The sequence below is a fragment of the Andrena cerasifolii genome, chromosome 10, assembly GCF_050908995.1.
Source record: "Andrena cerasifolii isolate SP2316 chromosome 10, iyAndCera1_principal, whole genome shotgun sequence".
In the NCBI taxonomy this organism is placed as follows: Eukaryota; Metazoa; Arthropoda; class Insecta; order Hymenoptera; family Andrenidae; genus Andrena; species Andrena cerasifolii.
The window spans coordinates 5,003,685-5,026,548 of record NC_135127.1 but is presented as its reverse complement, the minus strand read 5'-3'; the positions used below and the strand labels follow the sequence as shown (position 1 = coordinate 5,026,548).

The 22,864-nt window shown below is 38.7% G+C and overlaps 1 protein-coding gene across 4 annotated transcripts; it reads right to left on the bottom strand.

Annotated features, from left to right (window-relative positions):
- Nucleotides 1–81: 81 nt before the first annotated feature.
- On the bottom strand, nt 82–21,790 carry LOC143374386 (NADP-dependent malic enzyme). 4 transcript variants are annotated; one of them, XR_013086649.1, is made up of 12 exons: nt 21,438–21,790; nt 12,412–12,580; nt 10,770–10,928; nt 9,745–9,926; nt 7,270–7,579; nt 7,004–7,186; nt 6,668–6,893; nt 6,462–6,604; nt 4,933–5,227; nt 4,501–4,645; nt 3,226–3,559; nt 82–1,188 (listed from the first exon to the last, which is right to left on the bottom strand). XR_013086649.1 is itself a non-coding variant. In XM_076822530.1 (11 exons), the coding sequence occupies exons 1-11, from the start codon at nt 21,461–21,463 to the stop codon at nt 1,182–1,184; spliced, it is 1,845 nt and encodes a 614-aa protein (XP_076678645.1). In that variant the 5' UTR covers nt 21,464–21,790; the 3' UTR covers nt 82–1,181. The 4 variants fall into 4 exon arrangements, 2 of the variants coding, with proteins under 2 accessions (XP_076678645.1, XP_076678646.1); XR_013086648.1 differs by having other exon boundaries at nt 3,368–3,559; XM_076822530.1 differs by lacking the exon at nt 3,226–3,559.
- Nucleotides 21,791–22,864: the final 1,074 nt, after the last annotated feature.

Here is a 22,864-nt window from a genome sequence, read left to right as displayed (position 1 = left end):
GTAATCCTTCTCCGCACCTGATCGAAGTAATTTCCTGAACGCCGTGTCGGGAGGAGAATGTGACGAAATAAATGGGCGCGCTAACGATCATGATTTAACATTTATTCATAGCCTTAGAGTTTAGAGTATAATTTATTCGTCCAGTAAGAAATCCTGACGAGCGAACAGTGGCGTTTGAGTAACTTACATCCCGTTTTCCCCTCGCTCGTATAGCCGCGACACATCACGGGTTGTATACATACATAGACACTGCGAATTCGAACAGCTTATATGGTAGGTGTCCCGTTACATTTGTGGCGTGGCAGTAATTACAATCTAATCGATGTTGTTGCTCAAAGTTTCTGTTTCGCGTAACATATAGGAACCTTCTTACAGAATTTTCATCTCGTATATTTACTTAAAGTAAAAGTGAACTACGGTACGGTACAAAAGATTCGGCTGTTACAATGTTTTCCTGTTTTCCCTGATCATAGTGCATACAGTCACTTTCTGAAATCGTAGAAACGGTAGCAAGAAATTGTGGCATTCTGTCGCGAAATTAGCAGGACAGAACATTCAATCTACACATTTTTGACAACCATGCCCGCAAACTTTTTGACACAATTATTTGATACATATGTTATATTGGAAATCACCCGACGATACACTAACGCAGAACTTAATACGCTCGATAATCTGTCGTACATACTTGCGGTATAATTACTATAAGCAACAACTAATCACTAATTTCCGTTCAAGGAGGTTCGAGAGGTGGAGGATACGATTTCATGGCACGCCTTGTTTCATGCGCAGGGTCAATCGTCCACGTTGAAATGGCACGCAGAAGGGCACAGCGTATATAAATAAATAAAATAAATAGTCCCAGTCGAAACGTTCGGTCCACGAAAATCAGTTTCGAAATTAGCGAATAGCCTCCATACTGGAATCGTATACGTCGTCGCGGAAACTATGATTACGGAATTACATTAACAATAAATAAGTACAGAGTGTCATGAAACAAGGTACCCCCTCCATTCGTATCATCAATTCCCTGATAACGTTTCACAACGACGATTCGGTTTGAAGGATGACGAATGCTAGCCACTTTTCGAAATCACTTAGTTTCGCGTTTGACAGAATTAAACTAAAAACGAGCGTGTATAGGTCAGAGTAGTCGCCTTGTCTTTAGACCCGCCAACACGTCATAATCTGTTGGAAGAAGAACTCGGTTAATAGTGGCACAATACTTTGCAAAATAATATTCCGCCTTTAACCAAGCGACTAATATAAAATTCAAAATCAAATACACCGGTTTCCATTACTTTTTAAGGTTAGCGTATCACACAGTAACGACACTGTGAGATTAGTCGTGTCGCCTGGCTAAACGCACCATCACAGTTATGCCTATGTAATGAAAAGTAAAAAACCAGCAAAAATTCGTGGCAACAAACATGTTCCTGCGTATAATGCCCGGGCTGAATAACCGGTATTCCTGCTAATCAATGGTTAATCACATTGCAACACATAACAAGCACATATTCTGCATGCACACCACGTTTTCTAAGGTACCTCAGGATTACGTGTTGTGCAGCATGCGAGAGTTTAACGGCTAAGGAATTGCGCTTGCAATATCGCACGCGCGGAAATGGACACTCTTCACGTAGAGAGAAATAGGTCTTATTATTTCATTCGTACAGAATAAATTGTTCGAGGATGTTCCCTCGATCGCTCGAAAAAACACCGAGAAGATTTGAGGAGCAAACATTTAATTACATCAATATTCACGAGTACGAAGTAGTTTATGATTCCTTCGACCATTGTTTCACATAATATGAATGCTGTCTTAACACGATACTTCGCACACTTGCAGGGGAAGACCCCGAACTCGGAAATTCAAGTAATTATGAAACTTCGTAGTTTCACAATAATCTTTATTCAAGCTCTTAAAAAAAATGTGTATCGATAGTAGTGTATATAGATATAGTACAAAAAATCGCAAAGTAAAAACATGTTAGCGTTAAAGCATGCACCAAGTACACCCGCTCATCTTGGGACCGTGGAACCTTGGTAGTTAATGGATGCCGAGGCTGTTCGAGGTGGGATTACGGGTTTCGGAGATGTTCGTTTGGAGGTCATTGCTGAAGGAAAAATCGGGGAACCTTAAACATACAACCAGGAGGAGTTTGTTTCCATGTCGAAAGCACATTCTTTTCTAAAGAGTAAAGAGAGAAATGTTTGCCGGAGAACTGAGAATAAATGGGAAGCACTGAAATTGCATTCACACGATACCTCTGTGCTTGTGAAATTTTTCATTTAGAACTTTGTGTCCACTACTGTTTGTCGACCGATAAATTTCACCACACAAATGCGTATAGAGGGTAAAATCATTACGTGCTACGTGTGAGTACTTCAATCTAGGAAGCAACAGCACCGTCTCTTCCGTTCGTCTGTTTTGTACAACATAGTTGTAGGATACACACAAACTTACTGACAAAAGTTAAGAAATAAAATAGTCCTTTGGGAATTACTGTACATTCTTTATCTTCTGAGATACATAGTTTGGGACTAAAATTAGCATGGAGAGATAAGAGTTCAACATACAATAAGTGTTTGTTTCGAATATAATTTACAACTATTCAGAAACCCCAAATTTAATATCTGTTTGCACTGGCATATGAACTCTCCCCTATCATTTCAGACAAAATGGGACTTTGTAGCATTCTTAGTTTTCACGTAATACCTCATTCTGGCCCCAAATCGTGCGTTTTTACAAACATTCGTGTTTCTCAAAAACTGAGGGTGATAGAGCAATTCTGCTTGCGGATTCCTGTTTGGGACGAAAAACTCTATAGCAGATCAAAATTCGTAATGGGCAGTGAATTGAAGCAAAGTATGTTTCTTAACTTTTGTCACAAAGCTTTTGTTTTCTTTCTTCGACCAATATTAATTGTAGTCTTTAGACAAGTGTATTGGAAAAAAACACTTAGCGTAGGTGATATATGAAACGTTAACTCTTTATGTTAATTTTATTTCCAACCTACGTATCTCAGAAGATACAGAATATACAGTAATTCCCAAACGATTACTTTGTTTGTTAACTTTTGCCAGTAAGCGTACCTGAACAACAATTCCGTAAACTTCGGTCAAATACTTTCAATTGTTAATCCTGAGCGGGTAAAAACTAACGATTCTAATACTGCGCATGGGATGGAGGAGGATCATTAAAATACGGCAATGTTAGCTTACTGCGACATTCGATGCTGTAATAATAGCACTATGTCATCGCTTATTTTTTTTTTTTTTTGTTATCGTTCGTGCTTTAACACTGCGTGCAAGTCATATCGGTAAAAGCACTGGCATTAGTCACCGACAGAGTAACAGCCCTTACAGCTAAAACTGTTTGAAACTGCACTGTTGTCTGTATTTGCTACGACCTGCTTTAACATTTTCGATTCAGGACACAGCGACAATTTTTGCATTTTTTTTTTATCGATAATGGTAACAATGATAGCCTCTGAATGTCCCGCTCGGCGAAATCCGCTACAGATGTTTTAAATTGTGGCGGATTTCTACAGTGTCTCTGAAAAAAATTAATTAAGCTTCAGCGGCCTGCACCGAAGTCAATCACTGACGAGCAACGAGCTGATGATAGAGAAAAAGAATACTGTCGCTAATAGATAATGGAGTAACTACGAATTACGATTCCTAACAACAAGCAGTTATAACGCGTGCTTCAATCTGCGGAGAGAAAAAAAATCGACCGCTATATTGCATTTTTCTTTCGGTTTAGAAAATAATTGCAACTGTTCCCAGATAGCACATAGACTTAAGGAAGTCTTGGAGACGTCCAGATTAGGTCGCAAGAAGTTCAAACAAACAAATGGACGTTTCGGATGAGTTGCTTTATTACTGTTCCGTGCTAGCTAATCTAAGGTCTGTTACTAAAGTAGAAAATGCAGAAAATTAGGACGTCGTGTGCTATCTGAGTTTTTTTTAATTATTACTTCTTTTTCTTCGCAAAAGAAACGATACCAAAATGCAAACAGTACTAGCGTAGAGTAGAGCATTCAAGGTTAATTGCGTACGTCTACTGAAAGACTTTACTTCGTGGAATATAATGCTCCAGTTTCGGAAAGAAATATTAATACTTTTTGCAGTTCTGAGAATAGAAGCGATATAGGACTGCATTCTAAGCAGTACTGCGAGAGGAATGCGAGAGATCTAGATAGTAAAAAGCTGCGTGCACGTTAAAGTGTTGGTGAATCTGAAATTATCTTGGTGTTGGTAGTATCGCTGCAATCCCGTTTGTTTTTAAATTCACTATTTCTTTTACGCGACATTGCTCTTCTAAATACGTTCTAACCGCTGCAACTAAATTCTACGGGTCTACGTGTCGCTTCTATGATTCTGCAAATTGTTGCTAAAACGTTTTATTCTATCTAAAGTGCCTCTATCGTGAAACCGTAGTGGCTGCGGTGATCTTTGGTCATTTAGGGCTAGTGTAAATGCCGAGATACTTACTGCTCTGGTAAAATACGAGGTTTGGCATAATCGCCCGGCCAGTCGTAAAGATTTGGCAGTGGACTGTCATAGTTGGCATCGTACATTTTACTCATAACAAACTCGCGTTTGTCTTTGGGCTCTGGGTACTCACTTGCCAATCCAGCTGAAAAACGGAATAACAATTGAGATAGATTTGTTAATTAAAAGGCACCCAACATTCGCAACCTTCCTTTCAGTGTCACTAAACCTAGATCAGGATCATGCTGCTTAAATGCAGCGGATATATCTGATTTTATTCATGTATATGAGCACACAAGTTTTGCGAGATTTCTAAAAAATTATTCGAAGAAATAAAAGATTTATTTAAAAAAACAAGCTTGGTTTCACTGTTCTGAAATAATAACTTTATTCTGAAATAAAGTCAGTAGATATTGAGGGCCAAGGACTTACTTCTCGCGTAAGCGTAGTTCGCAATTCGAACAGCAATCTCGATCGAACATTCGCGAATGGTACCTAACGGTGGGTAAAGGCTACCCATCTCAAGATCTTCGTCTTTTACGTGATCAGCAACCGCCTGGGCTGAAATAAGGAATAGATCTTCCGTAATGTGGTGACATCCGGTCGCGATGACGCCCAACGCAATTCCAGGGAATATGTAAGCGTTGTTTCCTTGCCCAGGCTTGAAGATCTTTCCTTTGTAGTTTACTTCGCCGAACGGAGAGCCCGACGAGAAAATGCTTCTTCCCTGTAGTGCAAACATTTCTCTTATAACATCAGTAAGACGTCCGTTGTGACAATTTTTCGGTACAGTAGAATCTCGATTATCCGAACGCTCGATTATCCGGTTAGTGTCATCTAACAAGTATAGATTAGGGCTGGGACTATTTGTCGAATTTTTCGGTATTCGAATATTCGAATATGCTCAATTATTTGGCGAATATAATTCGAATATCCAAGTATCCAAATACTATTCGAATACTTAAATATTCCAAGTTTATTTATAGCATTCGAATACTTGTAAAAGAATAGAATCCATCTATACTAGGGCTAATATTAAATTATTCGAATAGTATAAATGGGCTTATCCAAAGAAAAGTTCGGAATAAATTGCTACTAGGGACATGTATCGGTTACAAACTCAATAAATCAACACATTAACGAAATTACTCATAGTCCTGCAAAACATACCAGGATGTAAGGATTGTGCTGAGAATAATGGAAAGGTGTGACTCAAGCGTCGACATGGCTGATGATGGAATCATTGGAAAGGTCACGGAAAGCTATACCAGCGATGAAGAAGTAGATAAGGAAGACTACATTGCTAAGAATAACATTTTCAATCATTTCCAAGCATTTTCTGCTTTAGAAACAACCTCTGATTAGCTCTGTGAATTCTAATCTGCGCGTCGCGACCTCCAAGTAGGTCGCGAAGTGTTTTCTGCTGGTCGCCTGTTTTTTTTTTTAATATTAAGCTAGAATTATATTCTGAAATACCTATTTTTAATGTGTTTTCTTTACCGCATTAAATCTACCTTATCTTATATGGGGGCGGGGGTCGCAGGTTATTTGAATATTATAAAAGGCGATCGCGACACAAGAAAGCTTGGGAAACACTGGATTAGCTAGCACGGGACAGAAAGAAAGCAGCTAATCTGAAATACCAATGTTAAGAAAGATATGTGTACTGCGACTTACAATTAGAAGAACTGGGAGACTACAAGACTTAAATTATTGTTGTAATTATAGCTTCCCTACACTTATCGAATATTAAGTAAGAAATAACTCTTTCCACTTCAAAACCTAGTCGTTCGGTTAATTCCGATGAACAATCGAGGTTCTAGTGTAACTTATATAAACTGAGGCTTCCAAAGTAGGATGCGCACAAAGAGTCACGGGAGAACATCTATTATTCTCGATAAAATCTAAAGAAATGAAATTCCGTGTAGCTGCGCAAACTAAGGAGAGATGATGTTACGTACATCGGTGTAATCGTACGCATGCTGAGCCGTGCACTCAGCTTTGCTGGTGGGGTTGCTCAACGCAAAGATCAACGGCCGTTCGTTGTTTTTGGCCATTTCTCTCAACACATCAGGAGTGAATGCTCCCGCAGCTGCCGACGCGCCTGTTCAGATATCTCTACTTTAGACAGAAATCGATGCATGTCGGTGTACAAAAGGTTACGCACCAATCAGAACGGTCGGTTTCACTTCCTTTACAACGTCGAGTAGCGATTTCATCACCTTGTGATCCTTCGCGTACCAGACCTTGTGACCGTCCAGGTTACCTTCCGGCCGATCCTTAACGAGCAACCCGTCGATATCCATCATCCAAATATTATTGCGAGCTTGCTCTTCCGTGCACCCGTCAGCTTCCATCGCTTTCACGCAAAGGTCGGCTATCCCAATAGCAGCCTGTGGTCACGTAAAATAAATATCGGAACAAGTTCCAACCCTGCAAATAAATCTCATCGCGAAGTAAAGCTGGGCGAGTCTAGAGAGCCCTGCCACGACAGGCGACGTACCTCGCCAGCGCCCAGAAAGACGAACTTGTTGTCAGACATTTTCCTTTTGGTTATTCGCTTGGAAGCTAAAATTCCGGCGACCGCAACCGCGGCAGTACCTTGTATGTCGTCGTTAAATGTACAATATTTGTCGCGGTATTTGTCCAGGAAACGGAAGGCGTTGTGGTTCCCGAAGTCTTCGAACTGCAACGATTTACGAACATCAAGTGTTTGCTGACGATAACGGGAACAAATCGGAGAAGGTGTAGTCGCTTTCGCGTGCGTACTTGAATCAAGACGTTCTGACCGTACTTCCTCACGCAAGCAGCCATAAATTCATCGATCAATTCGTCGTACTCGCCGCCTTGACTTCTGATTTTGTTCAGACCAATGTAATGAGGGTCGTTTCTCAGCTGCTCGTTATTTGTCCCGACGTCGATGGTAATTGGCAGGCATTGGTGCGGTTTTATGCCCGCCAGCGCTGTGTAGAGAGCTAATTTCCCTACGGGAATTCCCATTCCGCAGGCGCCCAGGTCACCGAGACCGAGAATTCGTTCACCGTCGGTCACGCAAATCGCGCGGACTGCTTGCTCCGGCCTGTGTTGGGAATAATCTTCGGTATAATTTTAATTGTAATTGTACAGTGTGCGATATGGAAACAGTTACTCCTTACGCATACAGTTACGCATAAAAGTATCCGCCTACTCCAATATATTTTGCTTATTTAAGTAATGTTAAATTTAGAATTGCCCATTATGATTGACATTGGTGTAAACCTTGATTAATCTACCACAGAAATGGTGAGGAAATTTTGCTAGAAGAATGAAAAAAGGTAAGCCCGGATTCCACGGGAAATTATAATAGATTGCAGCAGGAATATTAGAAGAATATTAAACTTATTGCAATTACGTCCGAATTGGGGCGAATATTTTTTTACACCAGCTTTGGTACTTCCGCGGATGACAATACTGTTTTAAATGAACTGTGTACAATTTTTCAAGAATTCAAGGTACTCAGAACAACAGTATGTTAATCGAGGTTTATATTAACGTGCATCAGAATTGCGAATTCTTTTGAAGTCGATTTAATATGTAAAATATGTTACATATGTATAGGGTGGACGCTAGGGTGGTTCTTATATGTATGGTAAAAAATCAGAGTTTTTAAAATTGTCTTCTGACCCTCTCAGAAGTTTCCAAATAGTTTAAAAGAATTTCGTTTAACATTTGTGTTAAAATATATAAAGGATTAAAGGTCGCTCAATAGCATTGAAATATTACTATTTTGGTATAAATTGATAGAAAACTTTGCAATGAGGACAAAATAGTTTTATTAACTTTTAAGTGAGAGTATAACATTAAAATTCGAGCACACATCGCATAGACGAAACGGGTTTATAACGAGTCTGTACTGTATTGTGTTGTGGCATAAGGCTTTATATGCACATTTAAATTTCTCTCATCAGCAGCTCTCGAATCAGATGCAGACGCAAACTTTCACGTACATTCTACATATTCAGGTTGTTAAACGCATAGATAAAAGCATGGTTTCGGATTCTGATATATAAATATGGGCCCCGTTTCATTAAAATTGCTAAGTGACAATTATGGAAAGTCGCAGTTGCCAAACTTGTGGCACATGCGAAATATAAAGCCCTTGAGCGACCTTTATATATCAAAATATACAAATAAAAAACACGAAGATATTTTTTCTTTGTCAAATAGAAGATTTTAAGAGAGTCAGACACTACAAATTTTAAAGTTGAAAAATAAGGACCGCCCTAGTGGACGCATTCTTTTGTAAACAACTGTACCAATGGACTGTATTAATGATCTCAAAAGTTTGTAACTTAAGTTCGTATAGACTGGATTATGTTCTGATAAGTGCAAATTACATTTAAACGAATTTTAATTGAACTGCTCAACTATTTCGAACAATGAACGTCTCGAATAATTGCCACAGGATGGAATACCCTTGGTACAATGAGTGGTACGTAACCAACAGCAGCAGCTCGACCGTCAAAGTTTGCGATATTAGCGTTTCCTTCGCTAGATCCGTAAAACTCGCAAACCAGCTTGGTGTTGAAGCGTTCCACTCGTTGTACCAAGGGTATTCCACCCCGTGGCAATTATTCGAGTAAATAAAGAGACGTATGAACCGGTTAGAGCTCCAAATGGATTGTGCATAAGAGCAGATATAAATGAACCAGGTATGTTCATAGGGCTACTAAAAGAAGGAAACGCGTTGAGGAAGTTCAATGGATATCTAGACAAAGAAGCGTCAAGACAGAAGATAATAAAATATCTGTTTGTTAAAGGCGACAAAGCTTTGCTAGCTGGGCGTCGTCACTGCTCTGCTCAACACGAATTTACGACTTCAGTCTTTGCATTTTTATTTGCAAATAAAGTAGTCGAACGTTTATACACGTCTAAGAGATTACAGAGTTTAATCGTCGATTTAAAAATGACTATTATAACCGTGAGAATAGCGTCGTATTGTCTCTGTCCTGCGAATCTGTTTCTCTATTTGTTGTTCTACATGGGAACACATGGTACCGGAAATCGAGTTAAGAGTCGCGTCAGCGCATGTGTTACATTTCCCAGGAATATTTACACAGTCTGTAATTCGGAGTCCCTCTAGATTCTTTCGGTCGACTATAATCCGAGATGGGATTAAAATGTTGTGCTTTCAATTTCTTGCCAAACAGACCCTATCCGTCGAGAAATACTCGACGAGCTTATTGTAACTTTAGAAATACCAACCAATTGTTCAGGATCTCGTAAATGTGGCCTTTATCGTATATCGTGATAAATAATCCACGGGGCCTGCGGTAAATGACGCCAAACTTCTGGCAGGCTAATCCCACGGTGGGAGTATAAACAATCGGCATCATTTGCTCGATATTCTCGCTTAGCAGGCGGAAAAATAATCTCTCGTTTCTTTCCTACGAGAAACGAACATTTTGAATGATGAATAACGTTCACACGTTATCCCATAATTGAATGATAAGGGGAGAAATAAGGAATGTCACTAAACAGCTTTATTGAGAAAATCAAGTTTTAATACTTTAGTCTGTCAGTAAGGAAACAAGGTTCAATGAACTCAACTGTGTTGTTCATGATATGAAGAGTTTATACTCTAATTAGGCAGCAGAAAAGAACTCAGGGAAAAGATAATTGTTTTAACATCTTTCAAGTGGAGCGCTGCAGAATGCTGTAACAAAATAAATGTCCACTTCTATTATTATCAAAGAAGGGTGTGCACAGTGACGTCCGAGGGCTCGTGACGGAGTGCAAGCTTACACTAATCAGAAATACATTTTTGTTTTGTTCCAGTGAAGGGAGGACATTTCCTGTTTCTAACCAGTACAACAAATCTTTAATCCGTTGCCCTATGTGGCCATTTCTACTTTATAACTCTTTGTGATTCGACAACACTTCTGTGGCCCCAGTTGCCACCAACAAAATCTTAATACATAAAGCAGAAAGCTTCTATATGTTTGTGCGTTTGTCTGTCGCCTAAAAACTTTCGAACGCTAAATTCTGGGATCACGAAATGTGCCTCAGCTCATTATGCCCGACTAATCCAGATGAATGTGACCATTTTCACGAAAAGAAAAGAATTTGTTATAGAATCAGAATCTAAACGGGCGAAGCCGAGTAGTAAAGCTAGTACATTATATATCGCTGAATCATTAAAACTGGACATTCCCTGTTTCTTCCCCTTACCCTTCAATTCTATCCGTATATTCTGCTACAAGCAGTTGCATAGATTCGTTTCCGTTTACCTGCAGTTCCACAAGGTAAAGATACCGATTTAAATCCTCAGTGTATTTCATAACTGAAGCCTTGCACAGAGCCAGCTGTTCTTCCTGAGTTTTGAACCTTGGAGGCTGCAGACCGTGTATGCCCAGGGATATCCTTTCTTGCAGAGTAAATGCCAAACCCTGCTCGAGAATGTATAAAATATTTCTTGTTATACATGCGTGGAAAATAATAAGTTCTTGATAACTATCTTCGACGTGTCTAGGACTACATGAGGTGTGGCTGAATGTGTTTGGAGAAACTACGATAAATATAGTTCAGCCATAAAAATTTCTTAACGTCCCACATACGAGAATTATTGGGAAACTTTCCCCTTCTACGTGTTAAATATACCTACCAGAGAATATGGTACAGTATTCCCTCGCTGCATGTACCTACCTACCATTTGCACCTTCGCTATCTGAGTACCGACACTCGTGTGAATATAGAGAAGAATGCTTAGATCCGCAGGGTATACATACAGCATCTTATTCTGCTTCGAATTTTGATAAGTGATTGGGTAATTGAAATTTGATATTGATACCGAGTAAACTCAGAAAATTTATTTTATTATTCTGCTTCAGCAGAGGAGAGGTCTCAATTAATTACTGTAAGAAATTCTCTGTAAAGTGTAACAGCTGTGTGTAGTAGCCGATTTAACAGGCGGCCGATGAGCAGTTGCTGCATTGGTCCCTGCCCAGAAGGCCCCCAGGGATACGGTTTGTCGGTTTTTATTTATAAATTTGTAAAATTCGAAAACTGCTTTTATATACTAGAATTAATATGCAGAAATGAATTAATTATCTAATTAAGAACGTTAACATTTTGACTTGATATCGCCACGGACACAAGCAAATTGTAGTAGGTAACAGTCTACTATAAAACTAATCTTCGTGAGTTCATATTTTCAGAAAAAAATACTAAATCGAATAGAGATTTATAATTTGGTACCACCTTTTAAAAGATTTATATTTTGTACGGATTTTAGTTATTTTAATTTTTTTTATTTGGTTTTGTATAGCTAGAGGATATTTTATTTTGTTATATTTTTGTAATTCCATAATATTAAGAAAATTGATTTTTTTTTTAAAATAAGTACAAATATATATTTACTATTTTAATTATATATTTTTGTGAAAATTCGAAAAACGGGTTAACCGTTTTTTTTGGGGAATAGTGGAATTCGAAAACCAGTTATTTCAAAAGTTGGTTATTGTATAAAGCCTACCCAGGGCCCCATCTTCCAAACGAATTATGATTTTATCCAAACACTAATTTTTTTGTTTCCCATAATTTTCATACCACACGTGTGTAGATTTATTTGTAATTGTGTTATGTATATAGGGTGTCCCACAGCGTTTGCCACCTGGGACTTTCCCCTTAAACTGGCTGTGTGATTGGTACAACTCTAACAACAAGAAGCCATGGAGAAGTTCATAGAGATATCGACACCAAGAATTTCAAATACCTATTAATAGATGCTATATGATTGCAATTTAAAACTGTGAGTATGCATTAGTGTACAAGAAAAAGGCAACTCGAGATAATGTCTAGACTTTACTTGTTGCTACACTACTCGTGGGACAGAGTTAACGCATTCAAATTAATTTTGCAAGTATCCTGTACCTTGTTAAGTCGGGGATCCCTCAGGTGACCAATACCTTTCACCATATTGATAGGTACGACATCGCCAGACACCTCGTGGATGTCCCTCTGCAGAATATCCTTCGCAGCAGGATGAGACAATGGCAGGGTGCGGGACCATGGTGCTGCACAATTCCTGCTGCTACTTGATCTACCACAAATAGTACAAAAACAGATTCATTCCCGTTATTCGCCTGCAATGTTTTCTGTACATTTTGAAATTTTATGTCAGATATCTTCATCTACACACATATACCGCTACCGACTTTTATTACAGACTCGGATTTTAAGTTTGAATTCTTAATAAAAAAAAGTGAAGGGTAGATACATGATAATTTGCTAGAGTGAAGTACAATTTAGTCTGAAAGAGTTATGTCCCCAAAGGGATGAATATAAATTTTCATCTATACTTCTACTTGTTTATAACAATGATAATAAGGGAAATATTAAACAGGTTGTATCAGTGGTGCACTCAGGATTTAATCTTGGAGGGAGCCGAGTTGAACGGATAAAAATACTTTTAATGCAAATTCAATACAATTCATTAGGTGGTTATAAAAGTTTATTTAACGAATAAAATCCAGTTTTCTGTTCTTTTTACAAAACCCCTTCTTTGGGGGTGCCGGGACCCTTTGGGCCACCCTCTGGATGCGCTACTGGATGGTATATCAATGCCTACGAGGGTACTAATATAAAGGATCAATTATAAACGCTTCGCGATTAATTCGTGCCTGCAATGTAGTCTGATTCCACTATGTAGCTCGTAATATAATAGCATGTATCTCATTCCACCGAGTAAAATCATATTAAATTTTCTTCACGCTGAGACAAATCAAATGCGTAGTGGAAAAAGGGCCCATACTTCTCGGCTTTGAATATCCAAGTTTTCGAATACTATCCGAATATTTAAGTATTCGAATACTATTCGAATATTTAAGTATTCGAATACTGATGTATTTGAATACTATTCGAATATTTAAGTATTCGAATACTGATGTATTTGAATACTATTCGAATATTTAAGTATTCGAATACTGATGTATTTGAATACTATTCGAATATTTAAGTATTCGAATACTGATGTATTTGAATACTATTCGAATATTTAAGTATTCGAATACTGACGTATTCGAATAGTATGGTGTGAATTATAAATCAAGTTCTCTAGGTTCATTTTGTCAGGGTGAAATCTTGTAAGCTACTTTTGACCCACTGCACACCATTCTATTCGAATACATCAGTATTCGAATAATAACATTCGAAATTTATTTAAAATATTCGAAGTTTATTCGTAGCATTCGAATACTTGTAAAATATTCGAATATTAAATTATTCGAATAGTCCCAGCCCCAGTTCAAATGGCATTACAATGAGATTAAGATGCCTAACGAATAAGTTTTTTATATTACAAATGTATAAGCATGTTACCCCAATGCATTAAAATAATTACAATTACATACTGCATTTCCTACGAGAACAATTTTTCCTTCACCTTGCTTTCCTCTAAAATCATAAAACAGTGGCAGCTGCCTGTTTCCCACTAGGACCCTAAATCATTAATACGCTTAACTGAATGTGTGGAACGAATGAACTGATTTGTGGAAAGTTTAACGGAACAGTCGGGCGGGAGATTCGATCGGAGCCATTTCGGGGGAGCAACGATTAATGTCATTCACAGAAACACGTGATTCATTCACCAATAATCTCGACGTATCATGATTGACGATCTTTTTCGTAGGAACACTTGTTGCGGGTGGTCACGTTGCTCCGTCGCATATACGGAGGGTGATAAACCGTGCACGAATTACGTTGCCAAATATTTTAAACATGCTAGCCGGGGAAGTAAATCAACAAGTCGCGATATCAACAACCTCGTTGGCATGCTGCCTCGTATGTACTCGTAGACTACAAACGCCAATGAGATGGACGCTGTAATCGCGAGGGACATTGTAAACGTAGGGGAGAGTAGGGTAAAGCGGAACGGGTGGGTAAAACGGAACATCAGTGTTTCTCTTAGATAAGAGCTCTGAATGATTTGGTATCACGTGACATGGGACTAAACGGTCCCCACTGCATTTCGTGATAGACCACAGACTCGTGCACGCGTAATTTTTCGGTTAACAGTGTTGGAAAAATTTGCGGTATCGAAGTTGCAATATTGTGTTGTAGGGTAAAAGACCCAATTACTGACACCTAACCAATTACTGTCACCGTAAGCTATTTTACTTAAAATAACGAATAAATAAACGTTGTAAAGTCATACACAAAAATATTTATGTAATTCAACCTATAATCTATAGTATAGATTATATACTATAGTTTATTTATTCGTTATTTTAAGTAAAATAGCTTAAGGTGACAGTAATTGGTTAGGTGTCAGTAATTGGGTTCTTTACCCTAGTTTCGACCGCTTTTCGTCACTTGGATTTCGAAAATTTATAACGCTAAGAACATCGTTGGATTCTACAGTCCTTACGCTACATTTTCACGTTTTACCCGGTTCTTTAACTCGTGCTGAAGTGTAAATATTAAACGTTTACTAAATTACCGCATGTGGGGTAACGCGGAACACTTTTGCGTGGATTAAAACGGAACACCTATTTAACCCACTTCCACCAATCCAATTTTCTTGAAACTTTGCAGGCGTGCGTTAGCAGTTATGATTGACAATACAAAATTATGAAAAAAGAACTCTGAGGGGGTGAAAAAATTACCCAGTCATCGATTCAATCGATATGCAACCAGCATATAACCACAAATCAAAACTTGGACAAAGTAGATAATAAAAAAAAGCTAACCTAATTTTCAGTCTCTGACTAAAAATTAGGTTACAAAATTATTACGCAAGGTGCTACGTGACTCCGCCACCCCTTTGTAAGAAATTCGCGATCTTCTCCCCTCCCCCAAGGCTTACGTAATTTAAGGACGAACCCCCCAAGCTAGTATAAATATTTAAATGCTCGATGCATTACATATGTTGAAATACTCAGATGTCAGATGCTTGATAGATGTCTACTTAAATGATTCCCCTGCTGTTTAGTCTTTAATACCAAGTTAAATTGAATTGTTTATTTATCTCATGGGAAAACACGTCGAACCTATTTCTCAATATAAGCACCTTTTTAAGAAGATTTTTTTTATGACATCCTCTTGTAAAAATATTAATTTTTTAAGTAATGATGTTTCCTTATCAATTCAGAAGTATATACACTTCGTTTCTAATTTGGAAACCTAATACGGTCATTAGGTAGATAAAGCTGAGTACGTACTTGAGGTGGCAGCCTATACAATGCGATTGATTAAACTGGAGTAAAATTATAAAACGGTCGAAGTAAGATTATTCTGAGATTACAAAACCCCTATCGTCGAGGTCAGTAATTGTTTCTGAAAGCGCTCTTTCATCGAACGGTTAATGATAGATTATGCGAACCGAAGCATCGTAGCATTCCAAATGTCACAGAAGGGTACGTATTGATTAAAGATATGCTAGTAGCGTCGCACAAGAGAAGTTGTGGAGAATGTCGATAGCTCGATACCTTGCAGTTTCATGATATATTTATTAGCAACTACTATACGCTGCTGACTGTTAATTATCTAATTAAAATGAACGAACAATACAACAAACGTTGGCATTTTCCTCGTGGATGCGTCTTATAAAGTATAGTCTACACCATAAATGCAGGTTCATAACGAAAAAAGTAGCAAAATGTTGTGCAATATTGTATTTGACATTTAATGATTTCATTTTGACGCGCTTCACGAGGCTTTAGACAATTAATTTGTTACAGACTTTATTACTGCTTTTTTACAGTAGGAGTATTTAAATATGGCGTTCATGGTGAGTTCTACAAAATTCGATGGTAAAGTTAGACATAATATGTTCAGGCTGCAATTGTTAATTATACACTTTGTACACTTTTTGAGTTATGAAGTGTAATATACGTAAAAAAATCTACATGGTTTGGTGTACATTTGATGCAAATTCGATAACAAATGAGCGATTTATTGCAAATTTTAAACCTGCACCCATTACTGTTCTTTACAATGTTTTTGTTTTGGGGCAGCTCCAGATTTGAAAAATTCGCCAAAAATAGAAATAAAAACTTACCAATTCAATAACTACTTCTCATTGGGTGAAAATATATATTTCTCAATTTGCGTTCACTTTTGCAATGTTAAGTCAAAGGAATAATTTTATAAACAGTTGTTTCTAATTTACTGCACCCCTCTTGCTGCAAGGTCCTCAATTTATATATGCCGTTGCAAAAGAAATTGGCGATATGTTTAAATAAAACAGGCAACACAAACGTATCTAAATAAAATAAAACAGAAATCATGTCAATTAAACGAATATAGACTAGTGTATGGTAGATAATTATATCACAATATTCCTGCGTGCTGTAATTTGTTTCGCTTCCTGCTATAGATAACTTCGAATCTATCAGTAAAGCGTGCAGTATATCAGTTTACCAAACACTTAAGACCGAGATAATTTCTCAATTTGTCATGAATCACAGATAACAGCTCGAGATCGTATAACAAATGATCATCGGTTTGATCTGGATATAACTTTAAAGTAGGGAATTAAACGCGTCACTGTAATTGATCAGGTTTTACGAGCAGAGCTAGAAGTGAGCTACTGGTTCGAAGGACTCACGTTCCGCAAGTGGCATTTAACTGAATAAGAACAAATTCTATGCCACACGTGATACAAGTACTGCAGAAACGCATCTGCATTTATTGCTTAGTGGATCAAACAAATTGCTGAAGTAACAGAGTAATTTGTTCACACTACACAGCATTATTTATTATAGTCTCTGAAGCCACGTGCACCTTCCTATTACTGGCACTATTATGTTTCCCGCAACATTTTCAATAAAATAATACAATATTCTCATATCAGTAGTTTACAATTATTAACACAGTTTTTAATTTCTCTAAACTAAAAACAGTCAAACATCCAACAAAAAATTAGTCCAATAAAAATCCACACCGAGTCACCAAATATAGAACCAAATAAAAAAGAAAATTTGTCAAAAAATACTTGTAAGGAAAATTCAGTAAAAAAATTATTAATCATCCAAACACAGAAATAAAATTATCATATCAATCTAACAGTATCTTCTTTGAGATATATTTTAAAATAAAGTATTTCGATTAAGAAGTTGTATATGGTTTATAAAGTAGTATAAAAAGGCGTGGAACAATGAAAAAACAATTATTTATTATTTCTATAATTTCCTAACATATAAACCAACAAATGAAGTATTTTGGTGTTCAATTAAGAATGGGAAGGAACTTTATCTACCCCCAATAGCAATATGGCATTTCTGAACGAGAACGGGGTAATCTATTATTATTTCAGTGGCGTGCGGCCAGATTTAAAGAAATAACCCAGAAAAATATCCCCGTACAAATGGTTTCGATCGAACATAAAATCCGTTATTATTGCGCAGCTACTCGTATTCATTTTTCGCAATGCATTGTTATTCTGCCAAACAGATACAGAGGGTGGCCAAATTATTATATTCAAAACATTTTCATCAATTTTGGGGATCACTTTAAAATGGATTTAACACGATTAAAAAAAAACCTTAAATTAGCAACTAAAGGTTCTGAAAGGAAACTTTCTTAGCTTTCCAAAACACTCATGAAAATTTGTCTACGATCATGAGTTCGCAAGTTACAGGCTCTTAAAGTGAAAAGTACCCTTTTTGCTTTGATCGCGAATAACTGGGTCAATAAAAATCACAATAAAACCAAAAAAAAACGAAATTAAAGAGAAATATTTACTCTATAATAGGTCTTCGTTGGATTTACCGAAAAAAAAAATTTAGCCCGTGCATACGTTCAAACTAGGCAAAAATTTCTGAAACTTCGTTTCCTGCGCTTCATCGTGATAAAACAGTATCATAATGAATGAAAACAAAATGCGAGTCCTTGATTCAAAAACTAGAAACCTCAAGCGTTAAAATGCGTTTTTTAAATATTTTTTGCGACGATTTTTCGCAGAGATACAGCCAATTCCATCGCTTAAACTTACAAAATCTCAAAGCTTTCTGTTTGAGTATAATAATTTGGCCACCCACTTTATATTCAGCAAAAGTAATATTAGATACTAATTAAATGTTCGTAACTAAATTCGTAATTAAATGTTCGTGCGTAGAATATAAATTTCATCTATGACATCTGAAGGTCTCAACTTCGTTGGAATCAAATTGAAATTCTCTTCTTTATACATACAACGCCACACGTGGGATCAGTTTCGCCCCTCCATCACATGGCGACCTTGATTATTACGGTTTCCTCGTCATCGAATGGGTGCTACGTGACAGAGAATGACTTCTCGTCCCCCACATTGTAGCACGCATATTTCTATGTAGAAACGTGAATATAGGGTACCATTATACGATACTTTCTCTTGTTAAATTCTTATGCGTGATTTATTCGACGCACTCATGTAGGATTTGCAGTTTAAATGCCAAGTGTAACAGGCAGTTTTCTTGATTGCAAAATTTATTTATGAAACACAACGCATATAGTATTATACACGGTTCTGCGATAAGACATTAGTGTTCTTTGGGTTTTGTAAATTATAAAAAGTTTGAGTTCAAATGGCTAAAAGACAAAACGTTGAAATAGTGCGAATCGCTGAGAACGCCACTAGTTTCGAAGCGCGTGTACTTAGATTAGATAAATCTTTTCTGTATAAACATACTCTACCCCTGAGGGTATTAAGATAAGAACTCTAATAAGAAGAACGAAGAGGAACAAGGTAAAAAAAATAGCTGCGCAGCAAACACAAATATGTAGATACACGCAACTTTGACTCATAAATGCGTCGTTCCTTAACAGGAAAAGAATTAACGGTAGACTGCTTACTCCGGCTACTTTATCGTTACCTCGATGTGACTTCACTCTGCATCCGCTCTGAATAGCTCATGTGAAGTTTACAATATTCCCTCCATTCGCCCTAAAGAGCAAAACCATAGCTGGCGTGCATTATGTAAGTTAGTCGATTTAACAGGTTACGTAAAGCACCGATGTACATAACTTTAACGGCATGAAGTGCCACGGGCCATGATGTATGGCGTAATCTACCAAGATTTTCCTATGACCAACTGTTTATTAATGACGCAAAGGACGGAAACTGTTCAATAAAAGGAAGGAAACTGTTCTGCATTACTGTTCAACGAAGAATGTAAGATAATGAACGGTGTGTGTGTAATAAATAATCGCCAGAACGGTAAATTAGAGGGGGCGAAGAATCAGTGTACCTACAGGTTATCTCGACCCGAGTTTTGCATGAAATAATTGATAACTGGTGAGAAATGCGAGGGACTTTCTTTTAATATTAACTCAAAAGACTAACTTTTGTGAAAAAGTCGCAACAAATTAAAGGGTGTAAAATTGTGACTTTAATTCAATGCACATATAGTTTAGACGAATCTGAGACATTAAAAAAATTCTTCAACTGTTACTGTTGAACTTGTTTCTGCGTGTACTTTGGCAAATACTACAATTTTGTAGTGATTTCGAGGAAATAATAGCAGTTTCGTTAAGCAGCCTTGATAAAAAGATTAAACTGTCTACTTTTTAACATGACATTGAAAATAAAAATAGCTATGGGTGGTTCGTCACGTTGTTCTATACCGTTAAGGAGGGTACGCCTCAATTACCGTTGCTACATAGCAACTGTATGTACATATCCTACTTATTTCCAGATATTCCACAAACGATTGTTTCAGCACCCTAATATATTTGTATAAATTTAAGATTACTATAGTTTATAAAGGTTTGCACTGTCTTTATGAAACTGGCAATTAGCAAAAATATGTGGCAACAGGATCGTAAGTCCATGTAAACTGTAGGCGTTGTTAATGTCCTACTAGAAGTGCCATCCATTGCTTTGTGGCATAAAAAGAATCGGAACAAGACTGCCCTCTGTCTGCAATACTCGTCATAAAAATGAACCAGAAAAGCTTTAGGTATATACCCGTCTAATAAATATCACTACTACATTTGCTTGAATTTTCTTCGCAGTGAGTTTAAAATATCCTACGCGGCGAGTGGAGATAATTAGCGCGTGTCAATGGTAAAAGCAGACAAAATCTGAGAGTATTCTTATTCGTGGCTTCTAGAGAAACCCGATACATTATTCATTTCCAAGAATCGTCAGAAAAACGCCTGACACCGTGGTGTTACGGAAATAGATAGATGCGGTGTGTATGTTCGCTTAAGACAGTGTAGGTACCGCTGACGAAAATTCCCAAGCACGCTTTGCGCACGTAATTATACAGACAAACAATAAAACAATTTCTTTGAAACACCAGCTGTGCTAAAGGGAATCTGTAACCGAGACGGTTTCTGGCATCTTATGCGCCACTTGATGGAAACGACAGGAATGCCGTAAAGTGTCGAGCACAGGTGCTAATCGAGATTAACCGCGGCAGGAAAGTTCCAACAGGGAGCGTCCCTTTTATCTCTGAATTATTCCAGCGTTCGTGAGGACGTTCGGAGGTCGACGCTCCTAGAACGCAAGAAAGGACAATACGGGAGACGATGGAGGGGATGAAACAGAGCGCGGTCCTGGCGTTATTTTCACGATACTTAGCGGTCAGGTGCTTTGCAAAGAGAACGACGGTAACGAGGTAGACCGAAAGACCGAAGGGCTAAGTGGCAGGGCAAAATGTTGAAATACACCTGGCCGCGAGCGCGATACGATTCCGTTTGGCACTGTCCCACAGAGCGCGCGGGTAGTGTGGCCTCGTATCGATCGGCGGATTCCCAGCACGCTCCTATTTTCAGCACTGCATTGCGGTAGAAGCTAGGTTACCACGGGCCCTTCTCGCGTGATCCACTGGCTCTTTTCTAGCCTCTCGCCGATCCGAATCGGCGCGCACGCGCGTCCCTTAATCGCGTATCGGCGCGCCGCAGGCCGACGACGATTTTTTAATTGCCGACACCCTCGCGTTATGCGGTTTTGTGGAAAATATTCGGGTACTCACAGTACAGATCTCTGCAGGATGAACATCTCGCTGCTGGCGTGCCTACAGCTGATCGCCTCCCACCCGAAAGGATCGGCGCGCGGCTGCGCGTTTTCGGCTAATCGTCCCTACCAATGCGGACCAGCTTGCCCGCGCTCGCCGACGCCGCTCCGTCTACACTCGGGCGTCACTTTTCCCCTTTCGGCTTCGAGTTCGCCTGCACGCCCGGCCACGCATACGCACGGCTACCTCGCCCACGCGATATTACAGTACTGCACACATGGGCGCGCGCAAGCACAATTCACGTATGCTGGCTGCCGACGGGCGTCCCTTTGCGTCGATCGCGCACCTCTCTTCTTTGCCAGCCCGTGGTTGCCGCGCGCCAGTCGCTCCCCGAATGAGCGGGCCGGTGTGAGTGAATGGAACCGCGGGAGGACGCCGCCTGACGAGTCAGCCGCGAGGATAGCCGAGCTCACCCGACGGGAAAGCCCACTCGTCGCAATTGCTTACCTGGCGGTGGTGGCGAAGCAAAGCATCGCGACGCTGGGCGTCGGGCGTGCTAACCTTCTACAAGGGAGTGATGTGACAGACTGATTGGTAATTTTCCGGCGAGGGTGATTTGTTTGTAGCTGTCGAAACGGCGAATCGATCGGATACGCTTTGCTCGTTTTAGTTCGAGGGGAATCCTGATCTGGACAAATTTGGGCGGATGGATTTTTGCTTGACTGTAAGCGTTCGTTCGATCAAGTATTAGGTAAATGGGAATTGAAGAGGGGAATGGAGAGATCGATAAGTTTTCGTACCTTCTTTCATTTCGGTCTTGTTCAGCAACCGTAGATAACGCTTTGGGTTGTTCGTAAGGTTAGGTAGCAGTTTGTAACGCGCGAAGCGAATTCCGAAGTATCGATGCCGTCCGTTATGTGCCGCTACGTGCTTGGGTGTGGGTCAAACGGTGCACGTTGTAACGTAAAAGCTAGTTTTTAATGGTAGATTTAGTTTAATACGGTAACGCGAGGTTTTAATGATTTCTGGAAAATCGTTTTCAAAATATTTATTTTGTTTGTGGAAAATCATCGAATTGCCTTCATGTAATTATATTGTTATTTAAATACTTCTGTTTTGATTGAATAGATTTCTCGTCAAGAGGCAGTGCGGATGTTCTGGCAAGCCTGAAGCATTTCGATGTTATTAAGGTATACATACTGCGTAAATGATGTATCGTAGGTGTCACGTAGATAGTAATCGAGAGGATTCAGGTCTCTGGATCTAATTGCCTGTTTGGATGCTAAGCAATTGGTCATATATATCCTGTGCATTTACTGAAGTGACGTGGAACGATAAAATTAAGACCTTAACCATCCCCCGACCGCGCGTAGTAACGCCTGGGTAATATGAATTATTACGGTGGCCCTTATTTTCACCCTCTAATACGTTTCCATTTCGTAAAA

Excerpts from the sequence above, each read along its gene's own strand:
- LOC143374386 (XM_076822530.1), bottom strand. The coding sequence starts at position 21,463 with ATGTTCATCCTGCAGAGATCTGTACT. Across the intron at positions 10,929-12,411 it reads GGGATCCCCGACTTAACAAG|GGTTTGGCATTTACTCTGCA; the intron begins GTACAGGATACT and ends ATTCTCGAGCAG. Across the intron at positions 5,228-6,461 it reads ATGCGTACGATTACACCGAT|GGAAGAAGCATTTTCTCGTC; the intron begins GTACGTAACATC and ends TTTGCACTACAG.